General features: G+C 37.7%; 1 protein-coding gene across 1 annotated transcript; it reads left to right on the plus strand.

Annotated features, from left to right (window-relative positions):
• The first annotated feature begins 214 nt into the window (after positions 1-214).
• Positions 215-17,710, plus strand: LOC130731455 (serine protease SPPA, chloroplastic-like). The gene is made up of 13 exons (XM_057583793.1): positions 215-813; positions 943-1,126; positions 1,705-1,842; positions 2,550-2,720; positions 2,797-2,900; positions 3,251-3,318; positions 8,674-8,840; positions 9,999-10,068; positions 11,546-11,700; positions 12,482-12,587; positions 16,380-16,467; positions 16,980-17,123; positions 17,221-17,710. The coding sequence occupies exons 1-13, from the start codon at positions 397-399 to the stop codon at positions 17,449-17,451; spliced, it is 2,043 nt and encodes a 680-aa protein (XP_057439776.1). The 5' UTR covers positions 215-396; the 3' UTR covers positions 17,452-17,710.
• Positions 17,711-18,138: the final 428 nt, after the last annotated feature.

Consider the following 18,138-nt stretch of genomic DNA (forward strand, 5'->3'; position numbering starts at 1 on the left):
GCTGAATGTGAGTTTGAAGGTAAAAGTAAGTTAAGGTAAAAGTGAGTTCAAATTATCCAAACATGATGACACACTGTTACATGCAAACCAAAAGCACATCCAAAAGGTCAAACAGAAAAACAAACATAGCCTAAGTAAGAACATATTGAAGACTTCCTAAAATTAAAGTTCACAAAAATATCTTAACAAAATTAAGAAAAAAAAAAGATATTCCTAACCATTTACCAAGCATAGATAGAGAAGGAATGGCAATGGCAGCTTGACAGTGAGCGACGACGTGGAGGATGGCAGACCTTGTCAAGTAAACAATCACTTCAAACTTCAAAGCCTTCCCCGCTTCCATCCAGTTTCATTTCATTCTTTCTTGTTGGCACTGCCACACTCTCAGAATTAGAAATGTCGACACTGCTTCTTCTACCCACTCCTCCCTTCACCTCCATACACCGCCGCAGCAACACCACATTATCATCATCATCCTCTGCTTCCCTTTCTCTTCTTCCCTCTCATCACCACCCTCTCACTCTCCCACGCTTCCATTCCACCGCGCGCAGAGGTAACCTTTCCCTTCTTCGTCGTGCCGTCGATTCTTCCTCCTTCTCCGACCCTAAAACCGAAGAAGCAGCAGAACAAGATGAAGGTTCCGTCAACAGTGAAACTGTTCGGCTCGCCGACGAGGATTATCCCAGTGGCGAGTTCGAATTCGAAGCCATTACTGGATGGAGAAACTTCCTCGTTAAGGTTAAGATGCTCTTCGCCTACCCCTGGGAGCGTGTTCGCAAAGGCAGCGTCCTCACCATGAAGCTTCGTGGCCAGGTTTTCCATTGATCGAGTTTCCAATCCTCATGTTTTGTTTCAGTATATGATGATATATGTGTTGGTTGATGTGTTGACTTGGATGTTTTCAATTTTCATGTTGATTGATTGATTGATTGATGTATTCAGATATCTGATCAAGTGAAGAGTAGATTCTCTCCGGGACTTTCTCTGCCCCAAATCTGTGAGAATTTCGTGAAAGCAGCCTACGATCCTCGAATTTCCGGAATATATCTTCATATAGAGAGTTTGAACTGTGGCTGGGGTAAAGTTGAAGAAATTCGAAGACACATTTTGAATTTCAAAAAATCAGGTAAAAATCTGGACTTAGTTGCAACTTTATATGTGGAAGAAAGAGGAACGTTGAAACATGTGGTATCAAAGCTGAAACAATTGTCCATGGTATAATGCTGTTTGTAGTAGAAACTTGTATTAGGGTCAAATAAACTGGTCAGGAATTCACCAAGAAATTACATATCCAAGTTATGTGCAAATGTAGTAACTGATGGGTTCCATGGTTATACCCCTTGAAAATGCCTAGTTAGTTACATGTGCTTCTTGGTCACTTTGGTTACATGGCTGCCAGTGCAGTAAACCATAAAGTTTCAGTGCTTTTTTCTCTTATATCTTGTAGGCAACATTCAAGAGAAATATTAATCGAATATGGTTTTGCATCTGTATTAAGAATTAAGATGACCTGTTGCAGCAGGCTTCTTTTGCTGAAGTCAATGTATCTTCTCTTGTTATTAGAGGAGCACTGTTGCATGTAATTTCCTGAGCTTGTGATGTGACATATAATGTTCCTCTTCTTCACATATATGTTGTCCTATATTGATGGCCTGTCTGTTCTACTTATGAATGACATGCTTTGATAGTTGATTGTGCTTGTAGGAAAATTTGTTGTGGCTTATGTCCCTCTTTGTCAAGAAAAAGAATATTACCTTGCGTGTGCATGTGAAGAGATATATGCCCCTCCAAGTGCTTACTTTTCTTTGTTCGGATTGTCTGTTCAAGCCTCATTTCTCAGAGGTGAGCTGATTTTTCTCTTGCAATTTTATGCATTTTCCTGACAGTAGTTGTCCTATAATTTATTTATTTTCCGGTTTGGTTGTAAATCTTCAATTAGGTCTCTCAAACATATGTTCAACGTCACATCAGTCCTACATTTATCAGCAATGTCATATTGGTCCTCAATGATGATCAATGTCATTAGTTTCATTTAATCTTCTTGTCATATTTTTTCATCCGATTGGTTATTAAAGTAACGTCAAATTGGCGCTTAAAAAGACAAAATTGATGGCATTAGTTATTGGCTATTAAATGGAGAATAAGTCACATTTTTGGAGGACCACTGGACATTCTCTCTTTTTTCAGAGGCGAACTGGGGATTCGGGGGGGGGGGGGGGCTATAGAAGGGGAATTAAACCTCCAAGAAAGTATAAGGTGGTTTTTCTAGTTGCAGTTCCTTTAGATATGCAGATCGATACTTGTAAGATACTTACATAACACCTGAATTATTGTCTGGTACTGATACACCTTTCCAGTATATCAATGGAGATATATGTTAATTTCTCAGATATTATTCTTATGCTAATGTGTTAAATCAGTGCCAAACTTTTTCTGGGAAAGTCTTGAGTCATTCTCAGATGTTACTTTACCGATGAATGTCAGGAATTTATTGAATGGCTATAAATATACCTACAATGTTTTTGACATCATTTATTAATCCATTTCAGGAGTTTTAGATAACATAGGAATTGAACCTCAAGTGGAAAGGATTGGCAAATACAAAAGTGCAGGAGATCAACTAGCTCGAAGAAGCATATCTGAAGAAAATTATGAGATGTTGACTGCATTGCTTGATAACATCTATACAAATTGGCTGGATAAAGTCTCTTCTGTCAAAGGTACACTTGCATTTCAAGTTTTAGTTGATACTTGAATCAACAAAATTACTTCAGGTCTTCTGCAAATTCACTGAAGGAAAGAGGAGAGAAGATATTGAGAGCTTCATAAATGAAGGTGTTTATCAAGTTGACAAGCTCAAAGAAGAGGGCCTCATATCAAATGTAATTTATGATGATGAGGTATATAATTACTTGCCAGTGTTATATGAAATACTAGATGCATGCGTAGTTTGTCAACTTTATTAATAAAATCATATCGACAGTAAGAAGGAATCTCCAGTAGTGGCTAGGTGGATGTGTTTGAATGGAAAATTCCTGGTATAGAAATTTGTCCTGCTCAAAAAGAGTGCTGTTTCTGTTGCTTCTTCATTTAACTAAATTGTGTACTCTATTCTTCACAGTAGGTTTTTTTTTGAAATTTCACAGTAGGTTGTATTCATGTGTATAATACTATAATTGATTGTTTTGAAGATGTAAATACATTGCAACCAAAGAGGGTTAAAGGATAAGAAACATTAAATGTTTTGCAGGTTATAGCCATGTTGAAGGAGAGACTTGGAGTGAAAACAGATAAAGATCTGCCTATGGTAGATTACAGGTAGAAATTTATTCTTGAGGCTTTTAAGATAGTTATATGGTTTTTACTAATTATTTAGAGTAGATAAAAGTCAACTCTAGAAATGTCTAACTAGGGAAATTCTCAAATCCGTTGTCTCATAAAACTACCCATCTATCTGCTTAAAGTTTAGATCCCAATCTTTATTTAATGTTTGTTAAATGAGTAAACAACAAGAGGCATTGGGACTGAATTCGCTTATCAAAAAATGGGACTGAATTCGTTTGTCTCAACTACACAATGGGGTGCATTATATATAATAGGCATCATAAATTCATAATATCCTAGTTTCCCTATTTACATGACAACGTTACCTAATGGCAATAAGTACAAGATTAGTCTCCCCCTCAAACTGGAGCATATATGTCAGATGCACCAAGCTTGTTACAAATATAATTGACTCAGGGACCTCTCAAAGACATAGTGAAGTCATCAGCCAATTGATCATTTGAATTGACAAATCTAGTGTTGATATCTCTAGATAAAATCTTCTCCCTAATAAAATGGCACTCAATCTGAATATGGTTGGTCCTCTCATGGGACACTGGATTTGAGGCAATATGTAAGGCTGCTGCCTGGTTGTAACAAATAAGTGTCCTATGTGAAACATCCCCAAATCTCAGGTCTTGAAGCAACTGTTTGAGCCATGTAAGTTCACAAGTAGCTTTATCCATGACTAGATATTCTGCTTCTTCACTTGATCTTGCCACTACACTTTGTTTCTTAATCTTCCAATAGATTAAGTTATCACCAAGGAAAACACAATACTGTTAAGATTTAGTTTATTATTAGTCTTATCTCATTGAGATATAGTTTAGATTTGTTTCTCTATCTTAGATTAGTATATCTTAGATTAGTATCTATTTAAATAGAGATGATATCTATTTAAATAGAGATAGGTTTAGATAGATTTAGTTTCTTCTTATCTCTTTGTTAGTCTATATATATTGTAGTTTTTGAGTCAAGTATTATCAATGAAATACAAGTAATATTTTATCAAATTCAAGTTGGTATCAGAGCAAGTTTCGATCCTACAGCTGTGAGGGGGCTCCTCCCCCGTGAGCCCCCTCATGGTGACTTTTCCAAATCTCTTTGGATTTAATTTTCCCTGTACTTTGCTTCCGCGCTTGTTAGTTCTAGCCGTTTTCTTACGGCCTCGTTTCCCTCGTTTCGTTATGGTCCCCTTTGCCTTGGAACCCTAGTAATGTTCAACCATCAAATCAACGTCCTTCCACGTGCTGCCTTCCCAGCCGTCGTTCGTGACGCTGCTTCCACATAAAGGTTTGTCATGTTCTCTTGGTTCTTGCGTTCTTATCAGCCACACTCACTGTGATTTTGTCTGTTTCACCGCCCTTGCCCAGATTCAGAATATTGTTAGATGTTTTTGGAGCCCCTTGCTCTTTAGCGTGTGATTTCAGGTTATCTCTTTTGTTACTTCTTCAAATAAAATTGAAGAAAAAGCTGGAGAAGGAAAATATTCTAGTTATTCCCGTGATGAAGTTGCCTCAATGATATGCAGCACCATATCACTGTATGGAGTTAAGGTTACTAACGTTTTTCAAGATCTAGAAGAATCAAATGTACTCCGGCCCTACATGAGTAATGCCATTGAAGATATATTTAAAGCATGTGTGGCTTCTGAATTGAAAGAAGTTGCACCTCAGATTTCTGTTTCTGCTCTCCGATTACTGCAATTAGAGTTGTACGTTTGTTCGTCTTGCTTGGTGCTGTTTTTCTGCTCTTATTTGAGCCCCTGGTTGTTGTCCTTGTTTGTTGGGTTGGAATGTGTGATTTCAGATGCTGAATTTTCGGTGTGGAAACCACAAAACGATCCTTACATCTGTGGTGATTTCTCAAAATCAGTTTTCCATAATTCATGTGTTCACATTGATGAAGTATTCGACCAGAGTAAGCGGTGAAGGGCAATTTCAAGTATCTACAATTTCTGATTACCGCATTGCATTGTGTGGCAGTAGCTTCTCTTCTCGAGTTAATTATATTTGTTACAAGCTATGCATATGATATATATGCTCTAGCTTGAGGGGAAGTGTTATTAGAGACTACGGTCAGCCACCACCGTCGGATTTCAAGCCACGCGCCCTCACGTGCCTCCCATCTCTCTGCATGTGAAGTCCACGCACGGCTCTCTCCGCTGCTTTGTTCTATCTGGCCCACTCTCTAGTTGAGAGTTATTGGTTCTGGTTTTAGGGCTTCAGCTGCGAGTTGCGCTGGCCCACTCTCTAATGTTTGAGAGTTGTCTGTGTCAAAGTTGACACCATTGTTTGTCTTAGAAGCCATCAATCGATCGACCTCAAGTATGTTTTATTTCTGTGTGGTTGTTGTTGGTGAGTTGTTGCTTCAGCCTTGTTTTGTTTTCGGGTGTATTGTTGCTGGTTTTTCGCCCTTGTTTGCTGGCTCAGCTACCCTACGACACTCCAGAAGAATTGGTTTTTGCCGCCATGGATTTACTAGAAGTTTGAAAGGTTATTCAATTCAGAGATTCGCCAAGACTGTCATTATCAAGGGATATCTATTAAGATAATTTTCTTCTTGGGTTAGATTTGTTACAAGCTTAAAGCTAAGTAAGCTTTAGCTTGAGGGGGAGTGTTGAATATCTGTTAAGATTTAGTTTATTATTAGTCTTATCTCATTGAGATATAGTTTAGATTTGTTTCTCTATCTTAGATTAGTATATCTTAGATTAGTATCTATTTAAATAGAGATGATATCTATTTAAATAGAGATAAGTTTAGATAGATTTAGTTTCTTCTTATCTCTTTGTTAGTCTATATATATTGTAGTTTTTGAGTCAAGTATTATCAATGAAATACAAGTAATATTTTATCAAATTCAAGTATAATTAACTCAGGGACCTCTCAAAGACATAGTGAAGTCATCAGCCAATTGATCATTTGAATTGACAAATCTAGTGTTGATATCTCTAGATAAAATCTTCTCCCTATAAAATGGCACTCAATCTGAATATGGTTGGTCCTCTCATGGGACACTGGATTTGAGGCAATATGTAAGGCTGCTGCCTGGTTGTAACAAATAAGTGTCCTATGTGAAACATCCCCAAATCTCAGGTCTTGAAGCAGCTGTTTGAGCCATGTAAGTTCACAAGTAGCTTTATCCATGACTCGATATTCTGCTTCTTCACTTGATCTTGCCACTACACTTTGTTTCTTAATCTTCCAATAGATTAAGTTATCACCAAGGAAAACACAATACCTGAAGTGGATCTCCTATCAGAGGGAGAACCTACCCAATCTGCATCTGAGTACCCTACAACTCATGTATGACCTTGTCTTCATACAGTAAACCTTTTCCTGGAGCTCATTTAATATATTTCAGTAGTTGAATCACAGCATCCCAATGCCCTTCACACAGAGAATTAAGAAATTGACTTACCACAATAACAGAAAAATAAATATCTTGCCACTAACTTTTGTAAGGCCCTTTTCCTTTGTTCAGTGTTTTGCCTTGGGCCTTATGATCTAACAGTTAGAACTGGTATTTCAATTTCTCACAAAAACACTGTACAATTGACTCAAAGCTCTCAACCAGTAACAATGGTGATTCTGGTTTTGAGAGAGAACAGATAACAGAGAATGACAAGAAACTTCTGGAAGAAGAAAACCCTAACTGATTCCACAATCGGTTCTAACCAACCTCTAGCTACCAGAATCATTCTAACTGAGGAGTTAATCCTCTTGTTTATAGTGTATCCTAACTCTAACTGTCAAGTGCAGTTAGCTAATCCCTTGTATTTAACACTAACTGTCAACTGCGGTTAGTTAACCACACTAGTGCCAGCTTGGCGCCTCACATACACATGCTTAATAGGAGGTTTCTCTGGCCTTGATAAAGTAGCAGCTCTATCAATACTCCCCCCTATGGGAGCTAACTTGTCCTCAAGTGGAAACTAGGAAAACTTTCTTGAAGTTGAGCAGCAAACTCCCATGAGTCTTCACAAGTAGGAAGCTTGTCCCAGTGTACCAAAACCTCCAAGTTACCCTTCTGATCTTCCCTCCACTGCAAGATGGCCGCTGGTGTGACTTGCAATTCCAATTCCTCACTCAGCATTGGAGGCAGAGGCTGTGGTTGGACATGAGGCTTGAGAGCTTTCTTCAGTAAAGAAACATGGAAAACAGGGTGGCTGCTAGAAGTGGCAGGTAAATCCAACTGATACCTCTCCTATCTTCTCCAGCACTTGATATGGGCCATAATATCAGGCAGAATGTGTTGCTGGATTAAGTAGCAGGTCTTGAATGACTTGTTGCCACTTAGGATCTGCCTGGACCTCCTGAAGCCAGTCTTCCCCATCTGCCAAATTCACTATAGAGAGGGCAAAATACATTTCTCTCCTTGAGAGGGCATCTGCCACTGAATTTTCCTTGCCAGGTTTGAATTGAATCTCAAAATCTAAGCCATTCAACTTGACAGCCCACTTAAATTGTTCCTCACTGAATAGTCCTTGATCAGTCAAGAATATAAGACTCTTTTGATCTGTTTTGATAATGAAGTGATGTCCCATCAAATAATGCTTCCACCTTTGCACAGCTTGCACTAATGCCATTAATTCCCTCTCATAAACTGATTTTTGTTGAGCCCTTTGAGATAGACCTTGACTCCAATAAGCTAGGGGTCTCCCATCTTGCATCAATATTGCCCCCAGCCCTTTACTTGAAGCATCAGTCTCTATTACAAAAACCTTATAGAAATCAGGTACTGCCAACAATGGTAGTTCAGTCATTGCTCTCTTCAAATGCAGAAAAGCTTCAGTGGCCTCTTCAGTCCAATGAAAGCCATCTTTTTTTAACAACTCAGTTAGAGGTTTGGCTATTTTGCCATACCCTTGGACAAACCTTCAGTAATATCCCGTGAGTCCTAGAAATCCTCTCAATCCTTGGATTTCCTTTGGCATAGGCCAAGTGCTCATTAATGAAAGTAACAATTTCCTGTTAATTACTAACATGCCAAATACATAAATGTAGTTAACTTAATAACTCAAGTTTCACATAAATACAAAGTATTAACTATATTGATTAATTTTAATGTTAAACTTTTGAACACAAATATCGGTTATTTTATGCAAACATAAGAGGCAACTTCAACGAATATGTAATGTATTACAGATTATTATTTGATTTATTTTTTGTTTTAAATCTCTCCCCTCACTGTTGTTGTCATGGATCTTTATGTGGCTTATGTACATGAATTAAGTTTTCACATGACTTACTATTGCTTCCTTTTTACCTGACTTTTATTTCTAACATGTGCAAAAGAATCCATATTAAAAATATCAAGATATTTTCTTTCATTGATTAAATACAGGAAATACTCTCGTGTTAGGAAATGGACAGTTGGTATTTCAGGTGGTAAAGATCTGATAGCCATCATCCGAGCCTCAGGAAGCATTAGTCGTGTTGAGAGTCAATTTAGTGCCTCTAGCTCAGGCATCGTTGCAGAGAAGTTCATTGAGCAGATTCGTAAAGTCAGAGGTACACTTGATCTTCAGTTTCCGTTTTAAATTTATATGTAGACCATCAAAAATAAAAGATAAACTCCTTAAATAAAAAGATAGACTTCTAAAATAAAAGATAGACACTTAAGCTAAAAGATAGAAATAAAATAAATCTAAACCCCTAATATTTAGAACCCTAACAACGCTACCCTCAAAAAACTGACCTTGTCCTCAAGGTTGGAAGCTAATAAAATTTGGCACGCTTCATTGTGGACAAAATAATCTCTTCAGGATCCCATTGTAGGCGGAAAACAGGGTAAATGCTCAACTCAGCAAATGCACAAGTGTTCATGCCCGGCGACATTGGAGGAGGTCTCTTGGGCAACATGGTAAAGGCCCATAGCATCATCCTCGCTAACATGGTAAAATCCAAGTTCATGGCCGAACCCAAGTCTACATGGACGAACACATCAACACATCAAATCCTACTCCTAACGGACTTAACCTAATGACCAAGCTTTTATTTGTAATAAACTAATCCTAATAAAGATAGACTTAACCCCTAAGAAATAAAGATAAACTACCAAGAATAAAAGTTAAACTACTTAAATAAAAGATAGATTCCTATAATAATAGATAGAATCTTAAATGAAAGATAGAAATAAAATAAACCTAAACCCCTATTATTTAGAACCCTAACAGAGTCAATTGTAGAGTTAGTTGTAAAGCATTACAGTTCTTTAGTATAGAATAAATACATGAGAGGAAGTAAGTGAGAGGCATCACTTGTACTGAATGGGAATTGAGGAGAGCTTCTATGTCTCTTGGACACTCAACCATTTCTTGTATCATCGAGGGTTGTCTGAGGCTACTTGCACTGGGTATGTGCCGAGATATTTCCATCGAAGGAACAAAACAAATCTCTCTTTTTTCCGGTGCCAGTTCTGTCAACATATGACTTGCTGAATTCATGTATTCCAGGATGTAAATAGAAGGGATTAATTTGGCTATGTATGTAACGACAAGATAACTTTTCTATTCACTTTTCAGAACATAGCAGAGACATATTTGTATGTTCATCTATGTTGCTGTTTGCCAAACCTGCTACCTTGACACTTTTATTGATTACTATTTTGATTCACTTGTTATATTTATGTCAGTTTGTTTACTGACCACAATGGTTTTGTTTCTCCAGAGTCAAAAAAATTTAAGGCTGCTATCATCAGAATTGACAGTCCTGGAGGTGATGCTCTTGCTTCTGATCTGTAAGTTCTGGTAATTTTCTGTCTGTGAATTAAATGCTTAAAAATACAAGGGTTAAATATGTTTTTCGTCCCTGAACTTTGGCCGGATTCCGGTTTTCGTCCCTCGCCGATGTAACTTCCGGATTAGGGCCTCAGACTATGGCCGTCGTTTGGTTTTCGTCCCTCTCGGAGGGGTGGCGCTGACCACCGTGCTTGTGTGTCATAGCAACGCCTACATGGCAGTGCCACATCATTTAATGAAGACATGTGGAATTTTTCTCTTTTCCCTTTTATTTTTTTCAATTCCATATAAACAAATTATTAATTATTAAAAATTAAAATAATAAGAAATATTAATTTATAATCTCTCGTCTTCATCTTCACCATCTTAATCTTCATCCTCCAAGAACAACCAAAATCCAGATTTTCTTTTATTCATCATCATCATCCTCATCATACTTCCATGAAAACCACAAGCTCCAAGCACCATAACCACAAAACCACACATACCACAATAATGGAGTAATGAAAATCACAGAACATGGTCGCCACAGAGCCTTCCACCATGTCTCTCAGCTGCAAACGAGCGGCGCGGGTGGTGACGCCGGCATTGCAGTGTTCGCCCGGGACTAGTCAAAGGGCTAGTGCACAGCCATTTTGCATGGGTGCCGGGGTTGCGAAGCATGGTGGGATGTTAGGGTCCCAATTGCAAGGTATGGGACTTGAGTCCCAAATTGGAAGTATGAGATTCTAATGCGGGGTTTATAAGACCCTGGGCTCTCCAACTACAATAGCTAGGTTTTGTGGTGTGGTTCTCCCAAGGTTCTTATCATTTACCATTCATGATTTAGCCTCTCCAAATCTTTTATTCATCAGCTAATGCAAGGTGACCCATAATCTCACTCCCATGGTCGGTCTAAGTTGTTTCATATGCCACTCTCAAATGGGTGGCTATGGTACCGGTTAGTGGGTGGTTGTGGTTGCAGCTGAGTTGGGTGGTGGCTATTGGCATACTTTGATGAAGCCAAGACAGGTCAGAGGCAAGGAGGAAGGCAAGAGAAGTGAGAGGCATATTTCATTAATGAAGTTTGCTTTCAAAAAAAAAGGATATAAGTTTAAATTGTGTGGCATGATTAATCTCGTGTGATAATATAATTTGAGCATTGTTGTAAATATATCACCCAACAGCCACCACAATCCACTTCACAAATTTGGAAACACCCTTAAGTGCTGAAACTGTAATGTGATTGCAATAGTGACTGCAATTTAGAATCTTGTCATTGATTTATCCATAAGTGAAGCATTTTTTTAAGATTATTCTTTAAGACTTGAGAGGACTGAATCATATCCTTTATGGTCTAGGTAAGTTTGATTACATCATAATTGTTGTGATGGATGGAATTGTAATGCGTATTTTGGTGAGTTTGCATGTTTACCTGATCACTTTCTGGTATCATGAATCATGGTCATTATCTGATGTCATGCTCATGGTCTGCAGGATGTGGAGAGAAATTCGACTTTTGGCTGCGTCAAAACCAGTCATTGCTTCAATGGCTGACGTGGCAGCAAGTGGAGGATACTACATGGCAATGGGAGCTCAAGCTATTGTCGCTGAAAGTCTTACCTTAACTGGTTCAATTGGAGTTGTCACAGGTAAACCAAGGTGTTTTACTTTTTCATTAGGCGAAAAGAGGAGAGCATGTGGATACGATAATATATCTGAAACTAAAAATATAGATTTATTGATAACAAGAATGCACATGTTGGAATATTTGAAACAGCTGTTCTCATCTGTTCCATGTGCCAATCTAATTGGTAGTGCTCAATTCAATAATTAGGAAACTCCTAAGCAGGCCCCCAAGCAAAAAATGACAGAACTAGCATAGACTTAGAGTAGAGTTTGATAGAATAAGGTAAGAAACTTGTATTAGTGAATCGTTAATTCCCAATGCCCTTGGTAGAAATTTCAAAAATTTCTGAAATTAAGGACATGATTTCTAAAACTCAATTAGTTATGCGACACATGAAAAATTCATATATAACTTCCTCTCGAGTTCAAAATTTTATTTGAGCTCATTGAAATTCATAATCTCAAAGAAACGACACAATGGAGTTAATTCTAGTGAAATTGTTATATAACACAAAAGTCGATAGGCGTAAATGGAATTATTTTACTACTTTTACTCTAATTTTCAACATAATACTATAGTATTTTGAAGTTGTTATGATGAAGAAAGATATAACAGTGTATGACTTTGTGTTATAGATTAAATGGGAAATTGTATGCAATCAAAGGAAATTGTAGCTGAAATCAAAATTATTTATTATAGTTGAAATAATTAGGCAAGACATTAACCGTGAACCGTCGGTTCTTAATGTTTTGTTCTTCGATTTTGTAGTTTGTTAATTTATAACATAACATCTCTTCTTGTAGGAAAATTTAACCTAGAGAAACTGTATGAGAAGATTGGCTTTAACAAAGAAATCATATCAAGAGGAAGATATGCTGAGGTTCTTGCTGCTGAACAACGCCCTTTTAGGTAATACTATTTCTTTATTTTCAGGTATAAAGATTCTAGTAGATCAAGAGAGAATATTAGGCAGTGTAGTATGCCAATGAATATCTCAGTTTCTAGGCACTCCCTTTTTAGAAAGAAGGCATTGCTGTCACTTTCTAACTAGTAAGTTTCGTGCAATGCATGCCTTTTTTTTAAAGCAAAAGTTGAATTATTATTCAAAGAAGCTGGGGACAAATCCCCAGATGAGAGATCAAAAGACACAACCTCACCTGATTACAAAACGGAGCACCAGAAAACCACCCCAGAAAGAACCAACCAGCAAAAAAGTACCAGATAACAAACAGGATCAGAGAAAAAGACAAGTCCCACCAAGATATAATACAAAAGGGAACCAAAAACCAAAAAGCAGACAAAACAAACCAACTTTCTAAAATTACCCCCAAGAAATATCACCACAAAACTCCATCCCACAAATAACTCATGATGCTAGCAGGTAAAAGCCTCCCTAAATTCTTCCTCCAACCCATGAATAGCTTCTAAATCTAATATGCCCCAAGATGATTAAAGGGCTGAAAGGAATCGTCTAGGAATTGGTCTTTGCTAGAAAAACTCAGTAAAGAAAGGAAGGTGTTGGTCCTGAAACATGCTAAGGCTGGAATTGGAAAGGAAGGTGTAGGTCTTGATGAAATGGAAGGTGAAGACGTCACACAAAAGAGATGACAATCCTTTGTAAATCAGTTTTCTTGAATCACTCAAGAACCAAGAGAATCACTCTCAAGAATTGAATTTGAAAACTCAGAAAAACTATTATTTATAAACTGATTATTACAATGGTCACATTTGCCTTTTACAGGAGAATTTCCAGCCTAGAGCAAAATATGATTAAGTCTTACAAAGAGAGAATCCTAGGCTGTGTTAACACAAAATAAAAGAAAATTATGGCCCTTTGACCAGCTCTTGGACGTGTGGAGGCTGAAAGCTTTCCATGTTGAATGTTCTTCATGACTAGGGAACCACACTCTTCATGCCCGTTATTCCCTTTGTCTCTTGTAACTCCTCCTTTAGCCTTGAAAGCTCTTATTTCCTTTGTCTATTGTTGATTCAAATTCAAACCTTCAGCAGTTGTTCACCTTCAATCCTTCTTGGCGGTCATTGTTGACTAATTCAAACCACACAAAGAGTTTTTAGTGAGAAATGGGCCCCCCTTGGCTCTTATGCTCCCCAAACACCACTAGAGTATATTAAACACACCAAAAGAAAAACAATTCAGAAACTTAGTGCTTTTGGACCCAACTAAATCCATTGGTCACCTGCACTTTTATTCAGTTCAAATAAACTGAAAATACGAGGGCTAGAACCAAAAAGCCCAAAAGGCCCTTTAGCGAGTGCTGGCAACAATTCTTGAAGTTGGAGTCAATTTGGAAGATGTGACGGTACCAAAGCCCATGATGATCATTCAAGCACAAGAATGGGCCCCAACCCCATTCAACGTCTAAGGGCTTCCATGTTTTTTAGTTTATTTGAATTGAATAAAAGTGCAGGTGACCAATTGATTTAGCTGGGTTCAAAAGCACTAAGTTTCTGAATTGTTTTTCTTTTGGTGTGTTTAATTCACTTTAAGTGGTTTTTGGGGCGCATAAAAGCCAAGGGGTCATTCCTCTCTAAAAACTCTTGGGGTTTGAATAAATCAACAATGGCTGCCAAGAAGGATTGAAGCTGAACAATTGCTGAAAGGTTGAATTTGAATCAGCAATAGACAAAGGAAATAAGAGCTTTTAAGGCTAAAGGAGGAGTTACAAGAGACAAAGGGAATAAAGGGCATGGAGAGCATTAAATGTGTGGTTCCCTAGTCATGAAGAGCATTCAACATGAAAAGCTTTCAGCCTCCACACACCCAAGAGCTTGCCAATGGGCCATAATTTTCTTTTATTTTGTGTTAATAACACAGCCTAGGATTCTCTCTTTGTGAGACTCAGTCATATTTTGCTCTAGGCTGGAAATTCTGCTTTAAATGGCACATGTGACCGTTGTTCATGAATAATATTGTTTTTCTGAGTTTTCAAATTCAATTCTTGAGAGTAATTTTCTTGGTTCTTGAGTGATTCAAGAAAACTGACTTAGCAAAGGATTGCCATCTCTTGTGTGACAGCTATACCTTCCATTTCATCAAGACCTACACCTTCCTTTCCAATTCCAGCAGTAGCACGTTTCAGGACCAAAAGCTTCCTTTCTTTTCTGAGTTTTTCTGGCAAAGACCAATTCCTAGACGATCCCTTTCAGCCCTTTAATCATCATGGCGCATACTCAAGTCCCAAAAACTTATCAACTAGCCAAGCCTTTTTAGCTCTAGTAAAATAGCCACAGTGGAATCCACACCTGTAAGCAATGGAGTGGCCACAGACGGAGCACTCCCCTCCTCCGGCATACCCAAATAAGAATGGTATCACAATATCGTTCCAGCCAGTTAATTTACTAACCAGAAACAAAAACTTCAAGAAAACTCAGAAATCATGCAACATATTCCACAATATGATACAAATGCTATAGAACAAGTACTATGTACCAATTACCCCAATTCAATAAAAAGCCCCAAATTGATCAAACCCTAAAACAGGAACATGCAAGAATATAAGAGATAGGGTTGAAGAAGATCACGCCAGAGATTTATACTGGTTCACCTCCAACAGTTTGGTAGGAGGCTACATCCAGTCCCTGTCATGGCGGTTAGAGTTCACTATGATAAGAATTCAAATACACAGCTCACACCGAGTACTCTTGAATTTCCTAACCCAATACAAACCATGCAAGAACCCTACTTACACCACTCACCACACCCTTTGGTGAACCCAATTCCACGAATTGAATCAAGATGAAGAATAATTTTCGCAGCAAAGGTGATCTAATTCCCAAAAACTTGAGAGTAGAAAACCATATGAAAAAATACATAGACTCATGATAACTCTTGCTCTCAATCTGAAAATAAAAGTTTGTATATTGTTTTGCTCTTTGCACTAGTGGAAAACCTTCTAAAGAGTGTTAGAAAGCCCATGAAATTTGAGATCAAAGACCCAAGTTTGAGAAAAAACATACAAACAACCCTTTCGCGCACAAGTGCTGAAAACACATGTTTTAAGAACACAGCAGTATGGGTAAATTGATTCACAGCCCGTGTTAATCGATTTACTAAAGTTGAGTTAACAGGATACCAGAACCTGTTAATCTATTAACCAAACTTGCTGTCTTTTCTATGAAAAAACCTTTAAAACTCAATTTTTAAAGCATTTTTCCTAAGGGTTTCTAATTCTTTTAAGTTTGAAAACATTCCACTATATTAAGAGACACTTAAATAGAGATTAGAGAGCTATTACCATGAAATTTTGATGTGTTCTATGCTAAATGAAAACCTATGCTAGAAAGCATAAAATTGCAAGAATTAAACTAATTATTACAACTTCAAGCTTGAGATTCTTATTCCTTTTTCTTCTTTGTCGGTGTTATCATAAAAACTTAGCCAGAGTCCATGTTGGAGTACTTCTTCACAAATATCACTTAAAGTTCCTCAATATATGAAAGCTGACTGTGGCAAGTAAGTCCACTAAGCAATGAACAATGAACAATCTATTTGACCCTCTAGGAACCATAAGAATAACATAAGGAATCCCAGAGTTTCGGCACCCATCTATGCATTAAATCTTTCAGTAGTTGCCCTTTACAGGGTTGGTATCTATTGTCTCACACTATCCGTACATATTTGACTTGCGGGACAGACAAATGTGAATATTTTTTAATTTCTTTCTTCATTTTTGGATGTAGACCAGATGAAGCAGCACTATTTGCCAAATCTGCACAACATGCTTATAAACAATTTCGAGACAAGGCAGCTTTATCCAGATCAATGGCTGTATGTTTTAAATTTTATATGCCAATTCCGTGCTTTTTGTTCATTCTTCTTGTAGATCTTTGTTACTTACGATCAAGGTTGTCAGACTCGTGAGTCTAAGCAGACTCGTTTTGGGTAGGTAGACTCGACTCGTAGACTCGACGAGACTCGAGTCTACCAGAAATGAAAATTTACTAAGTATAACCTTGTCACATGAAGAATAAATACAAACATATAATCTAATTATAAGAGCATCCAAGATTTTTTGAAGCAAAGAAGCAAGAGGAACGCGATAGAGGTTGAAAATAGGTTTAGTTTTAGGGATTTTTAATAAATTTGGGATTTTTTAACTTAAAAAAAAAAAAAACTTGACTCGGTCACCGAGTCAGACCGAGTCAGGCCGAGTCAGGCCGAGTCAGACCGAGTCAGACCGAGTCAGGCCAGAAAACGAGTCTGACAGCGAGTCGACTCGTTTTTCCTATGTAGACTCGCGAGTCTAACAACCTTGCTTACGATTATTATTCTGTAACTAGGTTGATAAGATGGAGGAGGTGGCCCAAGGGAGGGTTTGGACTGGTAAAGATGCAGCTTCACATGGTTTGGTTGATGCTCTTGGTGGGCTTTCACGTGCTATTGCCATAGCGAAATTGAAGGCCAATATTCCTCAAGACAGTCAGGTTTTTTTCTTAGATCACCTCTATTAGTTTGGCAATACCAATTTTGTTCTTGAGAAGTTCAGTTGTGAAATTAATGACTGTGCTCGAGTTCTTCCAGGTCACTGTGGTGGAGATCTCCAGAACCAGCCCTTCCCTACCTGGGATTTTGTTAGGCGTAGGGAGTTCCCTCGTAGGAGTGGATAGAACATTGAAGGAATTGCTACAGGGCTTGACGTTTTCAGATGGAGTTCAAGCCCGAATGGATGGAATCATGTTTCAGACATTGGAAGGAAGTCCTTACACCAATCCCATTTTTTCCATAATAAAAGATTACCTTAGTTCACTGTAGTTGTTTATAATTCATTACAATCATTTTATCCTATTTATATAGTTTTCCTTATATTTTTCTTTTTTGAGCGTGTCTAAAGGTATAATAGACGATGAGGGTCGTCTTCATAGATGTCTCCCTCACAATCCTTGTACATGCATAATGTAAAGTGGAAAGTTAAAGCGTCACTGAAATCATAGTTCTACACATCAGCTATGCATAGTTTAAAACATATATTTGTAAATTATGTTTTACAGTTGTCTCGAGTTTTTTCGGAGGATCCTATAGTGTGCTTTTTTTTTTGGGTCACATCCCATATAGTGTGCTTGAACCAAACTTTCCCGTAGTATAATTTTCCTGTACTTTGGAATGATTAGTTTTTAGATTTCATTTTTCCTTTTTTTTTCTGCCCCATTACATTTTATGCTCCAATGTCACACATCGAAATATTTTTCTTTCAGCCATTTGCTGTGGTGGGAGAGCAAGAGGAGTTCTCCTTAGATTAGAGGATTAGTTATGTGTGAGAGAAGAAAAATATGAGCAAGAGGAGTATTATTTTATATTTTATAGTAGGGGAGGTGTTGATGGTTGGTTTGTTTCCGGTCTAGCGTAAAATAAGAGTCCAAATCTTATCATATTTAATTGGATTTGTTTGGGTTAGTTTTTTGAAACTATTTCAGCCAAATCTGAATCGATTTGAAGAGTATC

The sequence above is a fragment of the Lotus japonicus genome, chromosome 1, assembly GCF_012489685.1.
Source record: "Lotus japonicus ecotype B-129 chromosome 1, LjGifu_v1.2".
Classification (NCBI taxonomy): Eukaryota; Viridiplantae; Streptophyta; class Magnoliopsida; order Fabales; family Fabaceae; genus Lotus; species Lotus japonicus.

Coding starts and splice junctions, on each gene's coding strand:
- LOC130731455 (XM_057583793.1), top strand. CDS start 397: ATGTCGACACTGCTTCTTCTACCCACTCCTCCCTTCACCTCCATACAC. Junction 3,319..8,673: donor CTGCCTATGGTAGATTACAG/GTAGAAATTTAT, acceptor GATTAAATACAG/GAAATACTCTCGTGTTAGGA. Junction 17,124..17,220: donor ATATTCCTCAAGACAGTCAG/GTTTTTTTCTTA, acceptor GAGTTCTTCCAG/GTCACTGTGGTGGAGATCTC.